Source organism: Capra hircus, chromosome 13 (assembly GCF_001704415.2).
Source record: "Capra hircus breed San Clemente chromosome 13, ASM170441v1, whole genome shotgun sequence".
Classification (NCBI taxonomy): Eukaryota; Metazoa; Chordata; class Mammalia; order Artiodactyla; family Bovidae; genus Capra; species Capra hircus.
Window position 1 is genome coordinate 17,275,483 of NC_030820.1, and position 22,603 is coordinate 17,298,085.

The 22,603-nt window shown below is 37.7% G+C and overlaps 1 protein-coding gene and 1 pseudogene across 5 annotated transcripts in view; both read left to right on the plus strand.

Moving 5' to 3' along the window:
- The window catches only part of LOC102181052 (UPF0061 protein azo1574), a 28,195-nt gene that overhangs the window by 558 nt on the left and 5,034 nt on the right, over positions 1-22,603 (plus strand). For 2 of the 4 annotated variants that reach the window (XM_013968535.2, XM_018057027.1), the window contains exons 2-17: positions 3,118-3,236; positions 3,863-3,991; positions 5,576-5,640; positions 5,728-5,784; positions 5,879-5,977; positions 6,598-6,665; positions 7,568-7,655; positions 10,311-10,380; positions 11,121-11,193; positions 12,653-12,736; positions 13,529-13,658; positions 15,730-15,774; positions 15,880-15,961; positions 16,071-16,163; positions 19,274-19,353; positions 20,379-20,422. In XM_013968535.2, coding sequence (XP_013823989.2) covers positions 3,118-3,236; positions 3,863-3,991; positions 5,576-5,640; positions 5,728-5,784; positions 5,879-5,977; positions 6,598-6,665; positions 7,568-7,655; positions 10,311-10,380; positions 11,121-11,193; positions 12,653-12,736; positions 13,529-13,658; positions 15,730-15,774; positions 15,880-15,961; positions 16,071-16,163; positions 19,274-19,353; positions 20,379-20,422 — 1,326 coding nt within the window. Of the gene's footprint in view, positions 1-2; positions 162-3,117; positions 3,237-3,862; positions 3,992-5,575; positions 5,641-5,727; positions 5,785-5,878; positions 5,978-6,597; positions 6,666-7,567; positions 7,656-10,310; positions 10,381-11,120; positions 11,194-12,652; positions 12,737-13,528; positions 13,659-15,729; positions 15,775-15,879; positions 15,962-16,070; positions 16,164-19,273; positions 19,354-20,378; positions 20,423-22,603 lie in introns of those variants that run through there. The other 2 variants (XM_018057028.1, XM_018057026.1) reach the window with 2 other exon arrangements.
- Positions 13,902-15,663, plus strand: LOC102180773 (annotated as a pseudogene). Its single transcript, XR_001296390.2, has one exon. The product of XR_001296390.2 is annotated as a heme-binding protein 1 pseudogene (transcript).

The window sequence follows — 22,603 nt, forward strand, 5'->3', positions numbered from 1 at the left end:
AGCGTGGTCTAGTTTCGCGGTCTTGCTCACATCTGGATGTGTGAGTCCCGCGCATGGGTGTACTGAGCTGTGTGGAGTTGTTTCCTATTTGATAATGTTGAAGCTACTTGTAAATAGCCCAGGGGATACTGGAGAACGGACAAGACTAATACCCGAGAAGGGTTAGAAAGTCCTTTCCTTAATCCTATGTCCACATCTATTCTTGTCATGGTACTAACAGGACGTCTTTGGACTGTAGACCTCCAGGTTCTTCTGTCCATGGAATTCTCCAGGCAAGAATACTGGAGTGGGTAGCCATTCTTTTCTCCTGAGGATCTTCCCCATCCAGGGATCGAACCCAGGTCTCAGGCATAGGCAGATTCCTTACCGTCTGAGCCTTTATAACAGAAGCTGTGATATAATTAATCATTCAACACAAGCACATAAACGCACAAAGCTGATCAGAGACCGTGTAAGCATCAGGGATACAGAAATAGAAACTTCCTCTGTCCTCCTCAAAAAGAAACAAAAAGTAACTCCTGTGTAGACCAGGAAGCAGACAACTGTGAGTCTCTGATATTTTTTTCTTGTTCTCACCCATGCATCTTGCACTTAAAAAAACATAAGTACCCATATAGCTGAGCACAGTATTTTTAGATCTATCTCAAAAGTGTTTCTTCAACTGAATAAAAGAATTTAAAAAAATGTTAATGTCCATTTTATCCAGGTGTTCCCCCACTCCAGTCTTGAAAATATGTAAAAGATGTGCCAGGTGCTTTAGATTAAGGTTTTTACTATGCACCTGGTGGCTTATCTTGATTTAGGTTTACATATTAAGAAATAACCAACAGGTAGAATTTTCCAAAATAGAGTTGCAGTAAACCCTTGAACTTGTAACAATCCTGTGACTTCAAATAGTGTCGTTTGCCCTTTTTTTCTAGATTGGGAGACAGATGTAGAGGAATTAAGTGTCTTGCCCAAGCTCACATAGTTGGTAGAACAGGATTCTGCATGATTCTGTTAAGCCGTTTTCATTGAGACATCCTTTGCCAGATTAAAACAACAACTTGGCTGTTACAAAGATGTAGTAATGGCAAGGCTCGGTAGGGAAAACAGCTGAAATTAGTCAAGGCCGCCAACACTATAACTAAACTTCTGATGAACAATAACCCACCAACTGGACACCCAAAGAATACAAAGTAGTTCTTTTGACCCCACTAAGTCAAGCATGAGTCTAGGAAGTTAACACACTGGTTTATGCCCAGCAATTAACTGCCAAAGAACAGACTGTTTTGTGCAGTCTTTTTCACTACCCTTAAGAGAAACAACTAGCAATACTGATAAAAATGGAATAAATGGATTGCTAAAAACATTTTCAAAGTTTTGATATTGCAGAATTGGCTACATTTCCATCATGAAGATACTGTTCATAACACTAGGTAGGACTAGGTTTTACAGCCAAGGAAGGATTATACATATATATGTATTAACCTTATCTTGTTTCATAGTACTGCATAGAAGTACCTCATTTTGAAGTTATTCAATAACTGATAAAATTATCAATATAACTGATAAGAACATTTAGTGAGAGAAGCAGTTCAAACATGGTTGCACTGAAAGGTTAGCCATTTTTGTGCATTTCATATTCCAAGGCCCCACTGAATTCTGAAGAATTGAAACGATACCCTTACTTCTGTTACCAATTTCTCCAAAACGTTAAGAAAGAGTTAGCATATATTTGGAATTTTTGCTGGGGTCTTGGTCTCTGACTGATGAATTGGCTAAATGTTACAAGGGTGAGGACTGATAGCCTGTGAAAGTCTTTTTTGTTCCATGGTCAGTGACCACAGGTATTAGCTGATGAACTACCTTGCAAAAGTATGAGTCCATCAGTACAAAATCATAGCTATCAGTTAAACGTCGTATACTTGTTGTATAGCACCGTAAAAGAAAATGCCTTTATTATATAATTTAGTCTGTTTCCACACAGTGGCTCTCCTAGAGAGAAGAAAACAAGCTATTGGATCATCTACTACCCCTGGAGAAGGAAATGGCAACCCACTCCAGTACTCTTTCCTAGAAAATCCCACGGACGGAGGAACCTGGTTTCCATGGGATCACAAAGAGTCAGACACCACTGAGCAACTTCACTTTCACTTTTCACTTTCACTACTAATCAGAGGTTTTGTTGGTGGATAATTCCCCATGATGTTGCCTTATTCGCCATGTACTTAGGGAAAACTATGAAGACCTAAATCTGACCCACATTTGCCTGTTTTTCACTCCCATGGAGGAGATATGAGAATTCTCTTGTTTCTATTATAACTGATATTTAGTTCACCTAGGCTTGGGTGGAATAAATAGGAATTATTGCAAACAGTTTAGCAAATCAACCTGTTGCCACCTTTCTCCACAGATTCAAAATGATCATTTTCATTATACAAGGACCTCTTACATTACTTTTTCTGTGCTTTTGGCGTCCCATTGATTTTTGCATCTATTTTGGGGATAGCAATATTTTTATAAGTTTTAAAATGATAAGGAAGCTCCTATCTCTCTTATTTTAAAAAAAAGTCTTTATTTTCCTATATTTACCCTTTGTTCAAAAAAGAAATTCTACTGGATTTTGATTGGATTTCCATTATGTTTGGTAAATAATTTAGTGTCAGTGGTAACTTGATAATATCTTTATCCAGAAACATAGATTTTTGTGTTTCTTATATCTTTTAGTAATACACCTAGTCCTCTTTTATATTTTTATTTTAATTGCTTTAGATTAGGAGAACATTAAGGTTTTAAGAATTATACTTAAAAGTAAACATGTTCAAAGCTCTCCTTTTTCCTCTACAGCTTTTAAACTATGTACTTCAGTATATGGACCTTATGAAACATATCTCTTTAGAGGCAATTGTTAAATTTCTAGCATTGTGAACAGGCATGTATCAAATGTTTTGAAGTTTCTCACTGAGATTGGAATCAGAAAATGGTTGAAAATAATGGGATAGCTTTAAATAGCAAAGTGTGAACAAAATAGTAGTTCAAGTCGATTTTCTTGAAGAACTGTAGCCTTTCTAAGGATTATTAATGCTGTATATGCAACAAATGAGAACATTAAAAAGGTCTTTTTTTTTTAATCAGCTGTGTTGCCAACTGATCCTGTTAAAGAAAATTATGTGCGTAAAGTGAAAAACTGTGTTTTCTCAGTTGCCTTCCCCACTCCTTTCCAATCAAGAGTACGTCTTGTAGCAGTTTCAAAGGTTAGGCTTTACTTTTTCCACAACACAAATACTTAACTCACTATAATTTTGTCTAAAAATTAGTAACATATTTTGGAGTTAACTTGTTAGTCTATTGATAAATGATTTGTGTTTAAACTTTATAACTTGGAGAATGTCATTCTTAGAAATTGCTTTTGAATAATTATTCCTGGGACTGGTACTCAGTTTCATTTTAAAATTATCTTACAAGGAAAACACACTTTTGTGGGGAAAAAAAAAAGAGGTAAATGAGTTAAATTCTTAGAAAGGGGCTCTAATAACAAATTCTAAATTGTTCTCTCAAGATATAAATGAATTTGAGATTAAAAAAAATAGGACATTTACTTTTTTCTACTTCCTTAAAATAATATGTGCTAGGAAGAATATTATTTTACCATGCATAATAAATCCACAAAAATTGTAGAACTATCTAATAGGACTAATTTTCCCAAGTAGCATAAATAATCCTAGAAAGTATGGTACATCTCTTCTGGGAAGATACTAATCTAATTTTGTAAGAAGTTTATTCTTTTAATTTTCCTTCTTCCATAAAGTTTATTTTCTCAAAAACTATTAAAGGATTACTTAAGTTTGCAAGAAGTTCTTTTTTTTTTTCCCTGCCTCAGGAAGTGCTAGAAGATATTTTGGACCTTGATTTATCTGTCTCAGAAACAGATGATTTCATCCAGCTTGTAAGTGGTGGAAAGATAGTATTTGGATCCATTCCATTGGCTCACAGATATGGCGGCCACCAGGTAAGAATAGTACCAGGACTCTCCTGGTGGTCCAGTGGCTAAAACTCAGCACTCCCAATGCAGGGGGCCCGGGTTCCAAGCCTTCTCAGGGAACTAGATCCCACACACCACAACTAAAAGATTCTGCATGCCACAACATATTGAATGTCCCGAGTGCCTAAGACCTGGCACAGCCAAATTAATTAATTAATTTAAAAAATAGCGCCAGTATCACTTCCTTATGCAAATATAAGCAGCTGGTGGAAATGCTATCCCATTACAGAAGTGTGTGCCTGCTAAGTTACTTCAGTCGTGTCCGACTCTCTGTGACTCCATGAGCTATAGCCCATCAGGCTTCTCCGTCCATGGGATTCTCCCAGCAAGAACACTGGACTGGGATGCCATTTCCTTCTCCTTGCATTAATTTCTCTAATATTAGTATATTGAAACTTCACCAAGATGTTTCTAGAGGAATGTGTCATGAAATGTTTATATGGATTAGCTGATGTGATTTCCTAAGTTTCTCTGATGCAACTGAGGAAACTGAGGCAGCACAATATAATAGCTCTGTGAATTACTGCAAAAACACTCATTCTGTGGAGTTCTTGGCAAGAGATTTCAGCAAAGTCAGTTCACATGATGCATCAGTATAAAAGCCTCAGAAGGACAAATAGAAGACAATTTTGCCAGAATAGCTGTAAAGCAAAGTTTTAGAACTGCTTTTAACAGAAACTAGTAGAAATTAAATCGGGATTAATTGGGGATGTTGTACATGCAAAAGCAATTAGAAATAAAGCAAAGATGTTGCTTTATATCTAATGTTGTCTTCTAGAAGTAAAGCAAGATGTTGAAGCAAGTTCAAGGTGTGGAATCTGACTGATTTTTTTTAAAAAAAGGAGGAAACAGAACCAACTGTTGAAATTGCTGTGACTTTCTTGTGAGTTTGAGAAAATAGAGTGATCTTTACCTTAGCAAGTAACCATTAGCAATAATAATAATTACCATCTTTTGAGCACTTGGTGCGTTGGACATAGTGCATTTTTCATATATTAACATTCATTCTTACAACAATCTGGAAAGAGTTTTCCCATTTTATGTAAGTGAAAAGTCAGTCTCACTGAGATTAAGTTACTCAAATTTCCACAGCTAGTAAGTGGCATAGCTGGGAGTTGAACAACCACAAACAAATCTTAATGCAAAAGTCTGGAAACAGTTAATCATGTCCATTCAAAAGCAGTTTTTTCCAGGTACAGTATGTTACTGGTTTTATATTGTATATGTATAGTACAGGTAAATTTTCTACTGACAGTTGTTCCTAGTTTATGTTCTGGAATTAAATAGGTCAGTTGTGAGTATTCTACCAAACAAGCTTGAGCTCAGCTATAAAGTGATGAAGAAATTAATTATATGTCTTAAATTTATAATTTTAAAATGAATTTGACTTATGGATTGAATTTTATTGTCACCTTTATTCAGGTTGTTGATTATTATAATCTTAAAAATGCACTGTTCCAGTATCATTTGACAAAGTAACTTTGAATATAAGATTACAGTAAACACTTTAAAGTCTAATAAACATGAATAATTTTCTCTTTTCCCTTTTAGTTTGGGATATGGGCAGATCAACTTGGGGATGGAAGAGCCCATCTAATTGGAATTTACATGAACAGGTACTGCATGTTTTCTTGTAGAATAGCTTTTCTGCTAAATATTAACACAAATCTTCTAATATTTAGTTGTTGTTTTTTTTCCCTAAGGCAAGGTGAAAAATGGGAGCTCCAGTTAAAAGGCTCAGGAAAGACTCCATACTCCCGGTACATTTTTTTTTTTTTTAATTTTAGTCATCTAAGTAAAAATTAATGTTATCTGAATTATAACTGAACATCTTTTTTATCGTTTTACCCATAGAAATGGCGATGGCAGAGCCATCCTTCGTTCCTCTGTGAGAGAATTTCTGTGTAGTGAAGCTCTGCATTATCTCGGAATTCCCACCAGCAGAGCTGCAAGGTAATTCCTTTCCTGTAAGCTAACTTTCAGGACTGCGTCACATTACCTTCAGAAACACATCAATGAAGTGAGCAGATAAACCCCCAAGAGCGTGACTTCTCATTATTTCTTACAGTTTTCAGTTCAGTTCAGATGGTCAGTCGTGTCTGACTCTTTGTGACCCCATGGACTGCAGCACACCAGGCTTCTTTGTCCATCACCAACTCCCAGAGCTTGCTCAAACTCATGTCCATTGAGTTGGTGATGCCATCCAACGATCTCATCCTCTGTCACCCCTGTCTCCTCCTGCCTTCAACCTTTCCCAGCATCAGGGTCTTTTCCAATGAGTCAGCTCTCCGCATCAGGTGGCCAAAGTACTGGAGCTTCAGCTTCAGCATCAGTCCTTCCAATGAATATTCAGGACTGATTTCCTTTAGGATGGACTGGTTGGATCTCCTTACAGTCCAAGGGACTGTCAAGAGTCTTCTCCAACGTCACAGTTCAAAGGGATCAGTTCTTCAGTGCTCAGCTTTCTTTATGGCCCAGCTCTCACATCCATACATAAATAGGTATAGCTTATAACTTCTTGACAGCTTGCTAGCAGTTAAAAGTATAACTTGGATGGTTCTCTTACCTTTCAGTCTGGTTGTGAGTGATGATGTGGTATGGAGAGATCAATTCTACAATGGAAACCTTGCAAAAGAACGAGGTAATTACAGTTCTTAGAATACTAACATAAAATCAGACTAACTTCTTTGGGAATAACAGATATTGGGCATCTCAGCATGGCCTGTGGGGACTTCCCTGATGATTTACTAGTTAAGATTTCGCTTTCCAGTGCAAGGGGTGCAGGTTCAATCCCTAGTCAGGGAGCTAGGATCCCTCATGCCTTGCAGCCAAAAAGCCAAAATATAGAAAGCAATATTGTAACAAATTCAGTAAAGACTTTAAAATACTAAAAAACAAAAGATCAAAAACATGACCTGTGGATTGTCATGATGTAAGTTCAGCATTATGATATTATAGTAGAATATCCTTTCTCATATGCTTATATCACTGAGCCATCCTTTTGAAATAGCAAAACATCTGGGAAGTGAACATGGGAAATTCATGGGCAACCAATGCAAAACATCCTAAGACGTCACAAAGCCAGTGCACCAACATTCATACACTTCCTTCCCAGAAGACGCCCCCCGACCCCCAATTGCTGTTACTTCCTGTTTACTTGCGGTAAGTTTGGTTACCTTTCCCCTCAGCTGTTAGTAAGTCAGAAGTAAAAAATCAGGAAGTGCCGCAGAGCAGTAAAAAGAGAAGGAGCGAGGGAAACCTGTCTCTAAGTCTCTGGCGAGGGAGGAGACCTGAAAACCAATAATAAACATATTTAACTACTTATAAAGCAGAGCTATTGAGAACAGCTGACAGCCTTACATGCTTTATTAGTTAAAGAAAGAGATAAAAGCCTTGGCCCTTTGTAGGATGTAAATTAATTGTTTTTCTGATAAATTCAATCACTATTTTTTATTAAAATAATTTCATTTTTAAGAAGAGCATGTTATGCTGTATTTGCACAGTTTAAAATAGTTTATGCTAAAATAAATGTTTCTTTTCCAGGTGCAGTAGTGCTGCGTGTTGCAAAATCCTGGTTTAGAATTGGATCATTGGAAATTTTGACTCATTATGGTGAACTGGATTTACTAAGGTTAGAAAACCAGTTTTTTGGTTTTTTTTTTAAATGATAGAAGACAGTGGAAAGAAATGCTTGTTTATATCCTGTGAAGTTAAAATATTTTTGGTTTTCTTGTAAGTAAGACCTCAAATTTCAATTTATAAATATTTTTAACATCTATTAGATATGTTGTGTGTCTACCACCGTGTGGGTTTTTAGGAGGCTGAAAAAGATGTGTTTAGACTCAGTAGACCCTCTTCTCAAGGAGTGTTTTTATCTAGTATGAAGCCCAGTTGGAACTGAGGGCCTCTGTGCCACCCAGACACCAGGTGGAAGCAACTCGATCTCCTGAATTCTGCAGCCTCACGAGGTTCCAGAGCTCTCCTCCAACATCTGGGGTTCCCAGGATGAGTGCTCTGGTTCGTGTGTCTTCTTTCCTGGACTCCAGTTTTGACATGTGTGTGATGCCTGTTTCATACTGGGTTGACCCAGTCCCTTCAACAGGGCAAAAGCAAACAAACAGCAGACTGAAACTGCACAAAGCATTTATGCACAAATCTTACCGAAGATTTCTTCAGGTAAGACAGAAGAACAATTCCCTCAAAAGATCAAAAGCTCTTCCCCTTGTGTCATGCAGCATAGCTTCCACCAAACTCCAATGTCTTGGGGCCTGCGGAATCAGCACTCACAAAATTCTGTCTTCCTCAGAGCTGACTTAGCAGGATGTTTCTTCAAACAAAAACATTTCCTCCTTTAACAAGAATTCTGTTTCCATTTGTTAAGATCATACAGTTTTAAAAAGCCACTAGAAATAATATAAGAAAATTCTGTAGGACGAACTAGAATCATTTGGATCATGAATCCGCACTGTAGTTATCAGCTTGAAAGTGAAAGTGAAAGTCGCTTAGTTGTGTCCAACTCTTTGCAACCCCATGGACTCTATAGTCCATGGACTTCTCCAGGCCAGAATACTGGAGTGGGTAGCCTTTCCCTTCTTCAGGGGATCTTCCCAATCCAAGTATTGAACCCAGGGCTCTTGTATTGCAGGCGGATTCTTTACCAGCTGATCCACAAGGGAAGCCCAAGAATACTGGAGTGGGTAGCCTATCCCCTCTCCAGCGAATTTTCCCAACCCAGAATCGAAAACCAGGGTCTCCTTCATTGCAGGCAAATTCTTTACCAACTGAGCTATCAGGGAAGTTATCAGCTTAGTAAGTTTAAGTCCAAATTCCTGGTCCACGAAGAGTATGGGGAGAGAGAAAAGCAGAGACATCATCGCCGTTGTCATGACTCTTCTCCCAAGTCTCTTTAGCAAGTGTTTACTGGACTCAGTGGTGCTGGAGAAGACTCTTGACAGCCCTTTGGACAGCAAGGAGATCAAACCATATCAATCCTAAAGGAAATCAGTCCTGAATATTCACTGGAAGGACTGAAGCTGAAGCTCCAATACTCTGGCCACCTAATTCAAAGAACTGACTCATTGGAAAAGAACCTGATGCTGGGAAAGATTGAAGGCAAAAGAAGGGGACAGTAGAGGATGAGATGGTTAGATAGCAGCACTGACTTGGTGAACATGAATTTGAGCAAACCCCAAGAGACAGTGAAGGACAGGGAGCCTGGCATGCCTCAGTCCATGGTGTCTCAAGAGTCAGACTAGACTTAGTGACTGAACAGCAACAACACTGAACTAAGGGTCATCCGAGCTTATTGAGAGAGGAGTCTCCTCTCAAAGGGCACTGTTTCTAACTTCTCATTTTTCTGGGGGGTCGTCATTCCACTCAGATCTACCAGATCACTGAAACCGTTCCATCTGGTGGTCGCACTTCAGTTAAATTATTTCACTTCTCTCTCTGACATTTGACCTATACTGGTGACCAGTTTATCCTGAAAATGCCCATGTTGCCTACCACGACCATGTATATATTCCGTTTTGTTTCCCAAGGGCCTGAAACAGGTCTCTGATCCACTCTAAATAAACTCTAAGCCACTCCTATTGTTTTGAATGGGTTTTAATAATTCCCAAATCATATCTGCCGTCCCCAGATTTTTTTCAGGATTCTCTCTCATCCAACGCAAGAAACTAGTAGTCGACTCAGCAGAGCAGTCAAAGTAGGGAATGGAGCGTGATACGCAACTTCAGCGTTTTAACGTCAAACATTGAGCAGTTTCTCTGAAACCTTATTTGTGAAACTTTACATGACCTTCTACACATAAATAATCATTTCTTGCTCTGTTATCTTTGTCCTTTTTATATATTTCAATTCATGGGGTCGCAAAGAGTCAGACACGACTGAGCGACTGAGCTAACTGACTGACTATGAATCCATGTATTAGACAGTGAGGTCATTATTTCTTTAGATGTTTTTCTCCCCAGTAGAATCCATGCCCTTTAATGTCTGGGTTTGGGTTTTGTCATTCTTTTTCCTAGCACTTGGAGATTCTCTTGTTGAACCAATCTGAGTTGCATCATAATAAGATGGCATCTAATATGATCTTAGAAACATATTTCCAGTTGTGATTGGCATTGAGGAAATGTGTCTCTGTGGCTGGGCGTAAAATCTTATTTTATTTTTTAAAATGATAAGCATGCATTCTAATGAATTCATGAATGTCAGGAGTAGACTGAGATGATTGATATTCGATACTGTATTCTGAGGAACACTGATGGCTATCTCCCCTTATCTCTAGGATGTTATTAGACTTCATCATACAGGAGTACTTCCCTTTAGTAGATGTCAAGGAACCTAACAGATACGTGGTAAGTTTTTTTTTTTAAACAAAGGGCAATACTCTTTTTCTCTGTTGGCTGGCCACCCTTAATGGTTACAACCTAGTGCTTAAAAAAACTAAAGTTAAAAAGGGAAACGTAGAGCACTTTGAACATGTTGTGAAAGGAAAAGATACTGAACCACCTCGTAAACAAGACTTGGATAAAGAAGCTGTTCTGTTTGTAAGGTAGCTAGAAAAAGAGAACAGATGTGACTACATCCTAATTACATATGTTGTTTTTTGTAACTTGGTCACATATATTCTTTTCTCACGTTTGATATATAGATATTTCTATAGTAGTGGTTGTAAAAAAAAATACATACATCATAAGCAAATGCAATTTTCTATTCTTATGGAAATTTTTTGATCTGCATAACCTTTTTAACAGCCACAGAGAAAGAAATTCCATTATTTTTCTTGGTGACATTTCAAAGTTTAATAACTCATTTTGTTTACATTTGACTCCTTTGTGCTGAATTCTAATGTTTTTCCTTTTCTTACTGTGCATGGAGAAAATCTGATCATAATACTGTGCCTGCCCCTTTTATATGTTATTTCTGGATCAATAATTCTATGTTCTTCCATTGTTTTCTTAACACGTACTAATTTCCATCCCTTTAATCATCTTTTGGCCCACCTTTGAGGGGATCTTCCCATGCTGGAAACAGAAAGATCCTAAAAGCATATACACTACTGAGAAATCTGAAAATCTTCTAAATTTTATTTTAGGACTTTTTTTCTATTGTGGTGTTTGAGACGGCACAGCTCATTGCCTTGTGGATGTCTGTTGGTTTTGCTCATGGTAAGTTATCTACTGATGTTTCAGTCTTCTGATAAGAAAGTAGAATTAATATGTTGAAGCCAGAAGACTTCTTTTTTGTATGTATTTTAAAATATTCCCACCAGTGAGCAGAAATAACATTTATAATATATGAATTTGTTTTTAGCAAAAGAAACAATTCTCTCATGTTTAAAATGATTTTGAATGGAACAGATACACAAAGTAGAATAAGCATCTTTGATTTGATGGGGGTATTGTTACCTGTAAAGCTTTTTAACCTTGTGAGTATATATTACATTAGGTCTTTTAAAAGCTTTTTTTTAAAAAAATCTTAATCATAAAAGCACTATCTGCTTATGGTAAAGAATTTTAAATATACAGAAGTGCCTGTGAGTTCTGTCTTCCAGGATATTCTTGATCTTCCAGGATCATTAATAACGATTTCATCTCAATTCTTCTAGACTCTTTTTGGATGGTATCCATACATCTATAAAAACAGGGCTGGCTTGTGTGTGTTGTAAGCCATTCACTGTGTGAGGTTACACTGGAAGGAATATCTGCCTGAACTGAGAATACTGAAAAGCAAATCATATATATACTAAGATCTCTGGCTAAATAACAAAGAGGGTCCTCACGTTGCAAAGCCTCTTGAACTCTGCCTTAATTACATACTCACTATGTCTCACTTGGGATGGGTTGGGGCGGTGAGCAGGGAGGTGTTTCAGAGTTTTTGCTTTTACGAACTGTGCTGCAGTGACCACCGTGCAGCTGTATTTGAAGGTGAGTTTCTGAGGATAAACTCCTAAAAGTAGAATGGCTGGATTAGAGAGTATGTATATACTGAACACTTTGACAAGCTGAGTCATCCTGCTCTGGAAAAGGGTGAAACCGTCTACCCTGGACACTGCTGCCGCCATGTCCAATTCTCCTACGTTAGGCTGGTGTATGCACACCCAGCCTCCCTCCTTCCCCATACTCTGCCATGACCCCCTCCCCTAGGAGTGTGCTCCCTCCCCACTCTGCTGGTGGTCTGCAGCTAAGGACTGTTAGTTATGGGGTATATGGATATGTACCAATATGGATATTTTTCCCTTTCCCCCACTCTCACAACCTTTGAAAATTAATGTTACTTCTTTAGTAGTCTCAGTTGCATTATAAACTACATATATTTTCAAATAAATGCTAGAAATTCAGGACAAATGAGAGGAACTTTTAGTTCTTGGTGCTTTTGTTCTTGCAGTATTTGACATCTTTGGGGAGGGGAAGTATACAACAAAAGGCTAAATTTAATTTTAAAATACAGTTTTAATATATATTAAGCTACTTGACTTCACCAGTTAAACTTTCAACTGATAAACTAATTTTGTTTCATTTCTAAAACAAATGCATCTTCATGACCTTTCCTATTCTATATAGTTTTATACAGTTAAAAATGCTTTATTATTTTATTATCTTGCTTTTGGCATTTTGTTGTTGTTAGGTGTTTGTAATACTGATAACTTCAGTTTGTTATCCATTACAATTGACTATGGTCCATTTGGTTTTATGGAGGCATATAATCCAGGTATGTATGATTTATATGTATATTCTTTATTTCACTAAAGAAAAAAATATCTCTGGTTTATTTTAGATAAACCATTATGGCTAACACAATGCTGACGTGGTAGAAAGAATTGGGTTCATTGATTAAACAGTTGTGTTATGTGCTACTCAATCTTCCAGGTGCCACAGGGAGATAATATTGAGTCCTCAGAGATGGGAATTCCCATCCATGGGTGGTCCAGAGATTAGGACTCCGAGCTTTCACTGCCAAGGGCACAGGTTCAATCCCTGCTCTGGGAACTAACATCCTGCAAGCCCCTAGGAGTGGCAAAAAAACAAAACAGAAAGCCAAAAAATTACTTATTAAGAGAAGATGCCATGAAGGGAGGAAGGCCTTTGTTGTCAGACAGACATGAGTCTGAGCTCTGGCTTCTGATCGATCCTTAATCTGTGCCCTTGGTCAAGTAACTTAACCTCCCCTTTACTAATCTGTTATAGAATCAGGGTGGGGGAACATGCTGTTGAGTTGGAGTGTGAAGTACATGTGATAACCCGGAAATTCTTGTAGGTTAGAAACGTGTGCCTCTACTAGGCAAATATTCACATTTTAAAAGGTTTTCATTGAGCATGGGTATTAAGTATTTACGTTACTCGAGTTAAATGTTTAAATGTCAGAAATGTTTTTATCTAATAAATATAAATTCATTAAGTTTAAATGTAAACTTAAAAATGAAGAAAGAACTATTGTCATCATTGTAAAATCATTGTCATCATTGTAACAATGTCATCATTGTTGTATTTTTGTTCTAAACAGATTTTGTACCAAACACATCTGATGATGAAAGAAGATATAAAATAGGAAATCAGGCCAATATTGGGATGTTTAATTTAAACAAGTTGTTACAAGCGATAAACCCATTATTGAATCCTAGGCAAAAGCAGCTGTGAGTAAATCTAAAAACTACTAATTAAATCAGTGTGAAAATATATCTGTATAGTGATCACCTTTTTAAAACCAAGAAACATTTTAAAAACAATCTTTTAATATTTAATAATGAAGGCTTCCAAACTATATATATGTTTATATATTTTTGGGGGGGGGGCACGGTACAGTGTTGGCCTTTTTCCACAGTATAAGGATAAAGTGTTCTCCTATTTATTGTTTTTTCGGTGTTGTGAAATCATAGTTTATTTCTTCTTTGATCCAAAGGTTATTTATTACTGTTTTTCTGAATTTCTCAGTAGTCGGGCTTCTTATGTAAGAGACATATATAGGCTATTCACATTGCTTATAATAATTGATATATTTTATTCCTTCTGTTTTACGTTGTGCATTATCTTTGGCTTTCCCCTACTTTCCTTACCTTTTAATGATTTGAGCAACTCACTCACTCCTCCCCCACCCACCCCCTCTGATTTGGAAACTACTACATTTCCCACCCCCCACAGTTACCTTCCTTCTCTGCCACTTTCTCTACTGTTAAAAGAGAACAAGTTTTTCAGATATTTTCCCTCACTAGACGTCTGTTTGCGCATTATTTTCCCCTCCATCCCATTCAGGCAAATAAAATGTCATCGTACTGGGTGAGGTATCTAATGCATTGTTTGGGGTCTAAGATAAGTTTTAAAATACACCAAATTCTTTTGGTATTTGGAGACATATTAACATTTATCCTCTAAGCTAATTGTATATAGTGATATTTCAGGAGTGACATGATTTGACCTGTACTGTCTTCAAATCTTTGAGACAGTAAATTTATATGGACAATTTTCTCTAAGATATGATATATAATTAAATCACTAAAATAGAATCAGTAGACATAATCGAACACTAATATATGAGACGGTTCACTTTGTGAATATTCCCTTTTCCCCTACCCCGCGTTTCCCTGCGCGTCCTGCGTACCGCGGCGACACCATGTTGGGAATGATCAAGAACCCGCTGTTCGGGAGCGTGGAGACTAGGCCTTGGCAGGTCCTGAGCAAAGGGGGCAAGGGAGATGTATTCTACGAGGAGAGGGCCTGTGAAGGCGGGAAGTTTGCCACAGAGGAAGTGACAGATAAGCCTGTGGATGAGGCTCTGAGGGAGGCAATGCCGAAAGTCATGAAGTATGTGGGAGGCTCCAATGATAAGGGACTCGGAATGGGGATGACAGTTCCTATTTCCTTTGCTGTGTTCCCCAGTGACGATGGGAACCTACAAAATAAATTAAAAGTCTGGTTCCGGATTCCAAACAAGTTTCAAAGCGACCCACCGGCTCCCAGCGATGACAGCATTAAGATCGAAGACAGGGAAGGCATCACTGTCTATTCCACGCAGTTTGGTGGTTATGCTAAGGCAGCTGATTACGCTGCCCAAGCCGCCCAGCTGCGGTCCGCCCTGGAGAGCACAGCCACGTACCAGACGGACTTCTACTTCTGCGCTGGGTATGACCCTCCCATGAAGCCCTACGGACGTCGCAACGAGGTCTGGCTGGTGAAGAGCAGTGAATGAGTCATTGGCTGAACCCCGAGCTCCTGAGCTCCGAGGGTGTCTGCATCTGTGCCTACTTCCCCTGGGAGGAAGCAGCGCCCCCGTGCCGCTCCAGCAGAACCAACTTCCCTTCAGAGCCAGTCACTGCCAATTTCCTGAGATAAGCACGGTCCAGATTCTGAGGCTCTGTTTCTCTTGGTGGGAAATAATGTACCCACGATACACGTGCATTCTTCTAACGCATGTGTCTATAATTGACTTATAGACAATTCAGTGGTAGGCCAGAAAAACCCAGCAGCATTTTTCCAGCTCTCTGGATCCCCTAAAAACAGATTTTTAAAAATCATGAAAACTGTATTTTTGTCAATCCACAAAGAAGTGTGATTTATGCATGATCTTTCCTATGTAATTCTTAGAAGAGCTTTCTTTAAAAAGAAACCAAAAATAAAGATCTTTGCCTTGAAACAGCTAAAAAAAAAAAAAAAAAAGAATGTGAATATTAAAGTAAGGTTTACCTATGCTCTTTTTTTTTCTCCCTACAGTGCCACTCAGATTCTTAAGGAGTATCCTGTTCTTTATTATACAAGGTTTGTTTGTTTGAACACATATTAAAGCATCCTGCTTGGTTTGAGGGCAATTCTTAAAATAGTGAGAATTTTAATAACGAATTGAATTGGCATTTTTCCTTTTAGATTTAGAGAACTGTTCAAAGCCAAATTGGGATTACTTGGAAAAAACGAGGGTGATGATGATTTAATTGCATTTCTCTTACATGTGAGTTTATTATCGTTTTAGCTTTTTTTCCTGATTAACACTGATTTCCTGATATACACTGTATATTCTTGGAATGACTGAGGTTGCTAAATGTAATTATTTTCATTAGCTCATGGAAAAGACAGAAGCTGACTTTACCATGACATTTCGGCAGCTCAGTGAGATCACTCAAAGCCAATTACAGGAACTAGTCATTCCTCAGGTATTTATTCACACCTTTTGGCTTTTTTCTTAACTCACTTTTCTTTAACAGGTTTGTTAAGGCATAATTTACATACCCTAAAATTCCACTCATTCTAAGTGTACAATTCAATGATTTTTAAATAATGTGCAGATTTTTGCAGCTATGCCTCAGTTCAATTTTAGACCAATTCCATTCCTCTAAAAGATCCTTTGTGCCCATTTGCAGTGAATCCCTTTCTTCTGCTTCTGTCCTCAAGCAACTACTAATCTTCTTTCTGTCTCTTAAGATTTCCCTTTCTAGACATTCTCTGTAAGTGGAATCATATGATATGTAGACTTCAGTGTCTGGCTTCTTCATTTAGCATATTTTTGAGGTTCACCCATGTCGTAACCTATATCAGTGGTTCTTTCCTCTTTATTACTTTTAAGATCTCTTAAGTAGATCTTAAAATATTATTTCCTGTTTATTACTTTATAACTCCCTTATAAGGATAGACCACGTTCTGTTTATCCAGTTACTAGTTGATGGACATTTGGATCATTTCCATTTTCTGGCTATTGTGAATAAATACTGCTGTGAACATTCATATACAAGTTTTTGTGTGAACATGTTTTCATTTCTCTTGGGTATATATGAGGAGTAGAAGTGCTGGGTTGTTTAGTAAATGTATGTTTAATTTTTAAAGAAACTACTGAACTGTTAACCAAAGTGGCTGTTCTTAATTTAGTTTTAAGAATGTGTGTCATCTTTTTATTTCAATACTAATCCATTGTGTTTATGGAATAATATGGATATTAACCAGAAGTAATGCTCAAAATTCTCAAGCAAGGCTTCAACAGTATGTGAATCAAGAACTTCCGGATGTTCGAGCTAGATTTAGAAAAGGCAGTGGAACCAGAGATCAGATTGCCAACATCTGCTGGATCATCGAAAAAGCAAGAGAGTTCCAAAAAAATATCTACTTCTGCTTTGTTAACTACGCCAAAGCCTTTGACTGTGTGGATCACAACAAACTGAAAAATTCTTCAAGAGATGGGAATACCAGACCACCTGACCTGCCTCCTGAGAAATCGGTATGCAGGTCAAGAAGCAACAGTTAGAACTGGACACGGAACAACAGACTGGTTCCAAATAGGAAAAGGAGTACGTCAAGGCTGTATATTGTCACCCTGCTTATTTAACTTGTATGCAGAGTACAGCGTGAGAAACGCCAGGCTGGAGGAAGCACAAGCTGGAATCAAGATTGCCAGGAGAAATATCAATAACCTCAGATATGCAGATGACACCACCCTTATGGCAGAAAGTGAAGAAGAACTAAAGAGCCTCTTGATGAAAGTGAAAGAGGAGAGTGAAAAAGTTGGCTTGAAGCTCAACATTCAGAAAACTAAGATCATGGCATCTGGTCCCATCACTTCATGGGAAATAGATGGGGAAACAATGGAAACAGTGAAAGACTTTATCTTTTTGGGCTCCAAAATCCCTGCAGATGGTGACTGCAGCCATGAAAATAAAAGACACTTGCCCCTTAGAAGAAAAGTTATGACCAACCTAGATAGCATATTCAAAAGCAGAGACTACTTTGCCAACAAAGTTCCATCTAGTCAAGGCTATAGTTTTTCCAGTGGTCATGTATGGATACAAGAGTTGGACTGTGAAGAAAGCTGAGCACTGAAGAATTGATGCTTTTGAACTGTGGTGTTGGAGAAGACTTTTGAGAGTCCCTTGGACTGCTAGGAGATCCAACAAGTCCATCCTAAAGGAGATCAGTCCTGGGTGTTCACTGGAAGGACTGATGTTGAAGCTGAAACTTCAATACTTGGATGCGAAGAACCAACTCATTGGAAAAGACCCTGATGCTCGGAAAGATTGAAGGCAGGAGGAGAAGGGGACGACAGAGGATGAGATGGTTGGATGGCATCACCAGAATGATGGACATGAGTTTGAGTAAACTCTGGGAGTTGGTGATGGACAGGGAAGCCTGGCGTCTTGCTGTCCATGGGGTCACAAAGAGTCGGACACAACTGAGCAACTGAACTGAACTAACCAGAAGACTCCTACTTATTATAGATTTTTATAAATATAGATCTATTTATAGGGTATGAATCTTTTATATTCATTGTTTTTATTATTTTCAGATAAAAACATAGCCATATTTTAAAAAATTTCAGTTTCTTCATTATATTTTATGATCTTTTCTGTTAACTAAAGAAATATATACATATATATACACACACATAAAATTTTATATATATATATATATAGTTCTCACAGATGTGAAATAGCCATAAATTATGTTTTTAGGAGTGATTTGAAGAAAAGAATGTCTACTTATTTAGCAAAATGTTAACTATTAAGCATCTTGGATATAATTTTAAAATTAGAAATGATTTGCCTATCAGAACTAATTATCATTTAATGTGTAGAAAACTGAGACAAAGTAACAACGTGATCTGAACAAGTTCTTGACAAGCGTTAATATTTAAATTACTGAATATTGGGAAAATCTAGGAGAGGAGATCATAATGCCTTTATTTATTTTAATAGTTCATTTCTGTGTCTTCTGAATTTGAAACTTTTTCAACCCCGTAACACTTAGCTAGAGCTAATTGCTTATTTCTGTTCCTTTAACCATTATGTATATTTCTATAACACTTCTAAAATGGCACTGAATTATTTGTTTATACATTTTCCTTTTTAAAAGCAGAGGCTATGTCTTATTAATTTTTATATCTTTCCCAACTAACATAGTTCCTAGCACATAGCTGACATAATGAATTAATAGATAAGTAAATAAAATAGTTACAAATTAAATTTTGAAAGTAAATTATAAATTAAGCAAGTCCCCTATTTAAAGGAAGGGTTTTGATAAGTATTCACATAATGTCTTTATAAGAACTCTGTGTATTTTTTTATTTCTCTTAAATCATTCCATGACATGGATTTCTATGAATTAGAATTTGAGTTGAATGTTATATAAAGAAAAGGAAAACACTGTTCCTTTTTACTGTTTCTGCTTGAAATAGAGAACCTTTAAAGAAATCTGGATGTTATAAATTATTACTATTGGAACATACAATTTAAGGAACATACAGTTAAAATAAGCAGTCTGTTACTGTATTTTCTTCTAGGAATTCTGGGCACTGAAAATGATCTCAAAGCACAGACTCTTTCCTGCCTGGGTGTCCCAGTACCTTTCGAGACTAAAGAGGTAGAGTAACCTAACCTTCTTGAAAGAGCATGTAATGTGTTACTTTAGCATCATCAACCCATCAGACTCCTCACTTCCTTTCCATTTTCCAACATTTCCTTCTAACTCCCTGGAAGTCTGCTCTGCATGAGGCATGTCTGCTAACATCTCACCCACACAGACAGCACCCTTCTGTTCACCTCAACTCTGTTAACACCGCCCAAGGACCCATCCCCTCAAAGCCTGAAACTCTGGAGAGAGAGAGCACCCCAGGCTTTCATCCAGTGTCTGTTAACTGTCCTCGTATCCTATACAATCGTCAAAAGTTACTCCGCTTCATACCCGTCACAATGAATCGGTAGCAACAAGCAGGAAAGAGTATGAAGTTGTAGGTGGGACACGAAACAGCTGAAGAGGGAGACCACAGCATGCACAGGGGCAAAGAGCCTTTCACAGTTTAATGACAGCTGAGGGTTTTCATAAAGCTGACCGTGAGTAACAAAGAGCAAGTTATTTTCAGAAAACTGTGTTTAAGATAAAAATAGGTGCCAGGGAGTTTAAATTTTTTTAAGACAAAATTATTTTTTTCAGTTGGTAAAAATAAAACTTTTGGGCTTATCTCAAATAACTAAATGAGCTTCCCTGGTGGCTCACACAGCAAAAAATTTGTGGGCAGTGTGGGAGACCTGGGTTCAGTCCCTGGGTTGGGAAGATCCCCTGGAGAAGGGCATGGCAACCCACTCCAGTATTCTTGCCTGGAGAATCCCACGCACAGAGGAGCCTGGTGGGCTACAAGACCACGGGGTTGCAAAGAGTAGGACACAGCTGAGTGACTAAGCACAGCACAGCACAAATAACTAAATAAGGCATTATTTCATGTATTGTTTAATCAAGCAGTATTTTCTGTCTTCCTTTCAGGTACTGATTCAGTGTGATTAAAACTTTTTCAGTATTTGTCTTGTGAAATAATATTCACCCTTTTGGAAAAAAGATATGATTTGGGAAGACAGTGATTAATTCTGTTCTTTGTTTTGTTCATTTTTTAGTAACATCAGTGACTCAGATTCTGAAAGAAGAAAAAGAATGACAGGTAAGTAATCCTTTTGAATTTTTTCATCTTTAAAGATTTTTATATAAAAGTGATAGGTTTTGAAACCTGGAAGTAATTACTTGAGGGAACTGAATTTGTTGGAAAAGACTGATGCTGGGAGGGATTGGGGGCAGGAAGAGAAGGGGATGACAGAGGATGAGATGGCTGGATGGCATCACTGACTCGATGGCCGTGAGTCTGAGTGAACTCCGGGAGTTGGTGATGGACAGGGAGGCCTGGCGTGCTGCGATTCATGAGGTCGCACAGTCGGACACGACTGAGCAACTGAACTGAACTGAACTGATAGTAACTTTAGATGAGTATATTTTCGTGGAGTTGAAGTGTCAAATAGAAGCCTTTCTGGTTTCAGCAGGTGACTTTTAGTTTGAGTATGATACCCCTGCTTTCAATACGTTTGCCGACTGATGTTTAAATAATATGGTCTTCAAAGATGGTGGAGAGACAAGGAAGATGATGTGGTTTATGGCAGAAAGAACATGAGTTTTAGAATCTGACAGATGAATCTCATCTTTCCACTTTTTTTGCTGCCTAATATATAGTTTCAAGGCTCTCAGCTATTTGTAAAGGGGGCATATTTTGTAGGGATGTTATAATCATGAGTAATAATATTTGTAAGTTTTCTTGTTACAGTGCCTGGGCCTTAATACACATCCACTAAATGATGGAGCTTTCAGTTTACCATGCAACATCATGCTTGGTAAAAGAAATAGAAGAAAAAAATGGAAGTTAGTTCTTTCTGGATCGTGGGGTCTAACAGATCAAATAAGTTAAGATAGAAGGACTCAAGTCCTGGAGTTCTCTTGCCTTACTGAGGACTCTTGAGAGCTAGTAAGTTGGTATCATCAGGGCGGCTAATCCATGTGGATGAAATAAGGGGATGCTAATATCCCACATTAAGTTAATGGATGAGATTGCTTCTTGACTCAGGACATCACTGTAGAAATAAAAGCAAAGTGGAGTTTTTACAAGGAAGTGAATAATCTATTTTGGGCTCAGCATGGGTTCAGTTGCCAGCTACTTATGTACATTGATGCAGTCATACAAAATTTATAGGGCAGCTCAATATGGATACTCTCAGCAATTAAGAGAAAAAAAGAAATTGAAAGAAGAAAATATCATGCCTGACAAGGAGGGCTGGCATGCTGCAGTTCACAGAGTTGAACACGACTGAGCAACTGAACTGACTTTAGGATTTGGATTTGTTTGGTCATGACAGGATGGATGAGATGGTAAAATGAAAGATATTTAAGTGAATTCAAGGCTGCAGCTTTGAGTAAAAGAAATAATGAGTGCTGAACAGTGTACTTTTCATTTCCACAATGAGCAATGGTCAAGTTCCAGACCAGATTTTTAAAATGTATGGAATTAGGTAGCTCTTCAAAGAATTCTATAAGCAGATCTACAATTTTCTGATTTCAAATAGTTTGTATGTGTAGAATTTGATCCAAGCTACTTCTGTTTGCAGCTGCAAGTCCTAGTGTATTTTGACAGTATCCTATTGCCAGGTTTCTATAGTGTAGACTTTAAATTGGGTGACTCTACTCCCTCTGCCTAAGCTGACTGCTTCCACAATTTTCCTTGCATGCCAATTTCTTTTTCATCTAAGGACTGTATATATTCATTGTATGTATGTGTTCTTATTTTAAAAGAGTTCTGTATGAATTATTTTTTTTAATGAATTCTTTAAAATTTGGAAAATGCAAATTTGTAGAAAGAATAAAAAGACTCCCATCACTCAAACACAACTGCTGTTCACTCTTTGATGCATTTCCTTCTGGTCTGTCTTTTTCTGTGTGTATTGATTATGAGAAAATATTGTAGTAATCATATTATGGTATAATTTTAGAGCTTTTTTAACTAAAAATAAACATTTTTCTTACTTCATCCTTTATAATGTAACAGTTTTAGTGACTGCATAACATATCTTTGAAAGGGTGTGTATTGTTTCACTTCAGTTCAGTTCAGTCGCTCAGTCATGTCCGACTCTTTGCAACCCCATGAACCGCAGCACGCCAGGCCTCCCTGTCCATCACCAACTCCCGGAGTCCACCCAAACCCATGTCCATTGAGTCAGTGATGCCATCCAACCATCTCATCCTCTATTGTCCCCTTCTCCTCCTGCCCTCAATCTTTCCCAGAATCAAGGTCTTTTCAAATGAG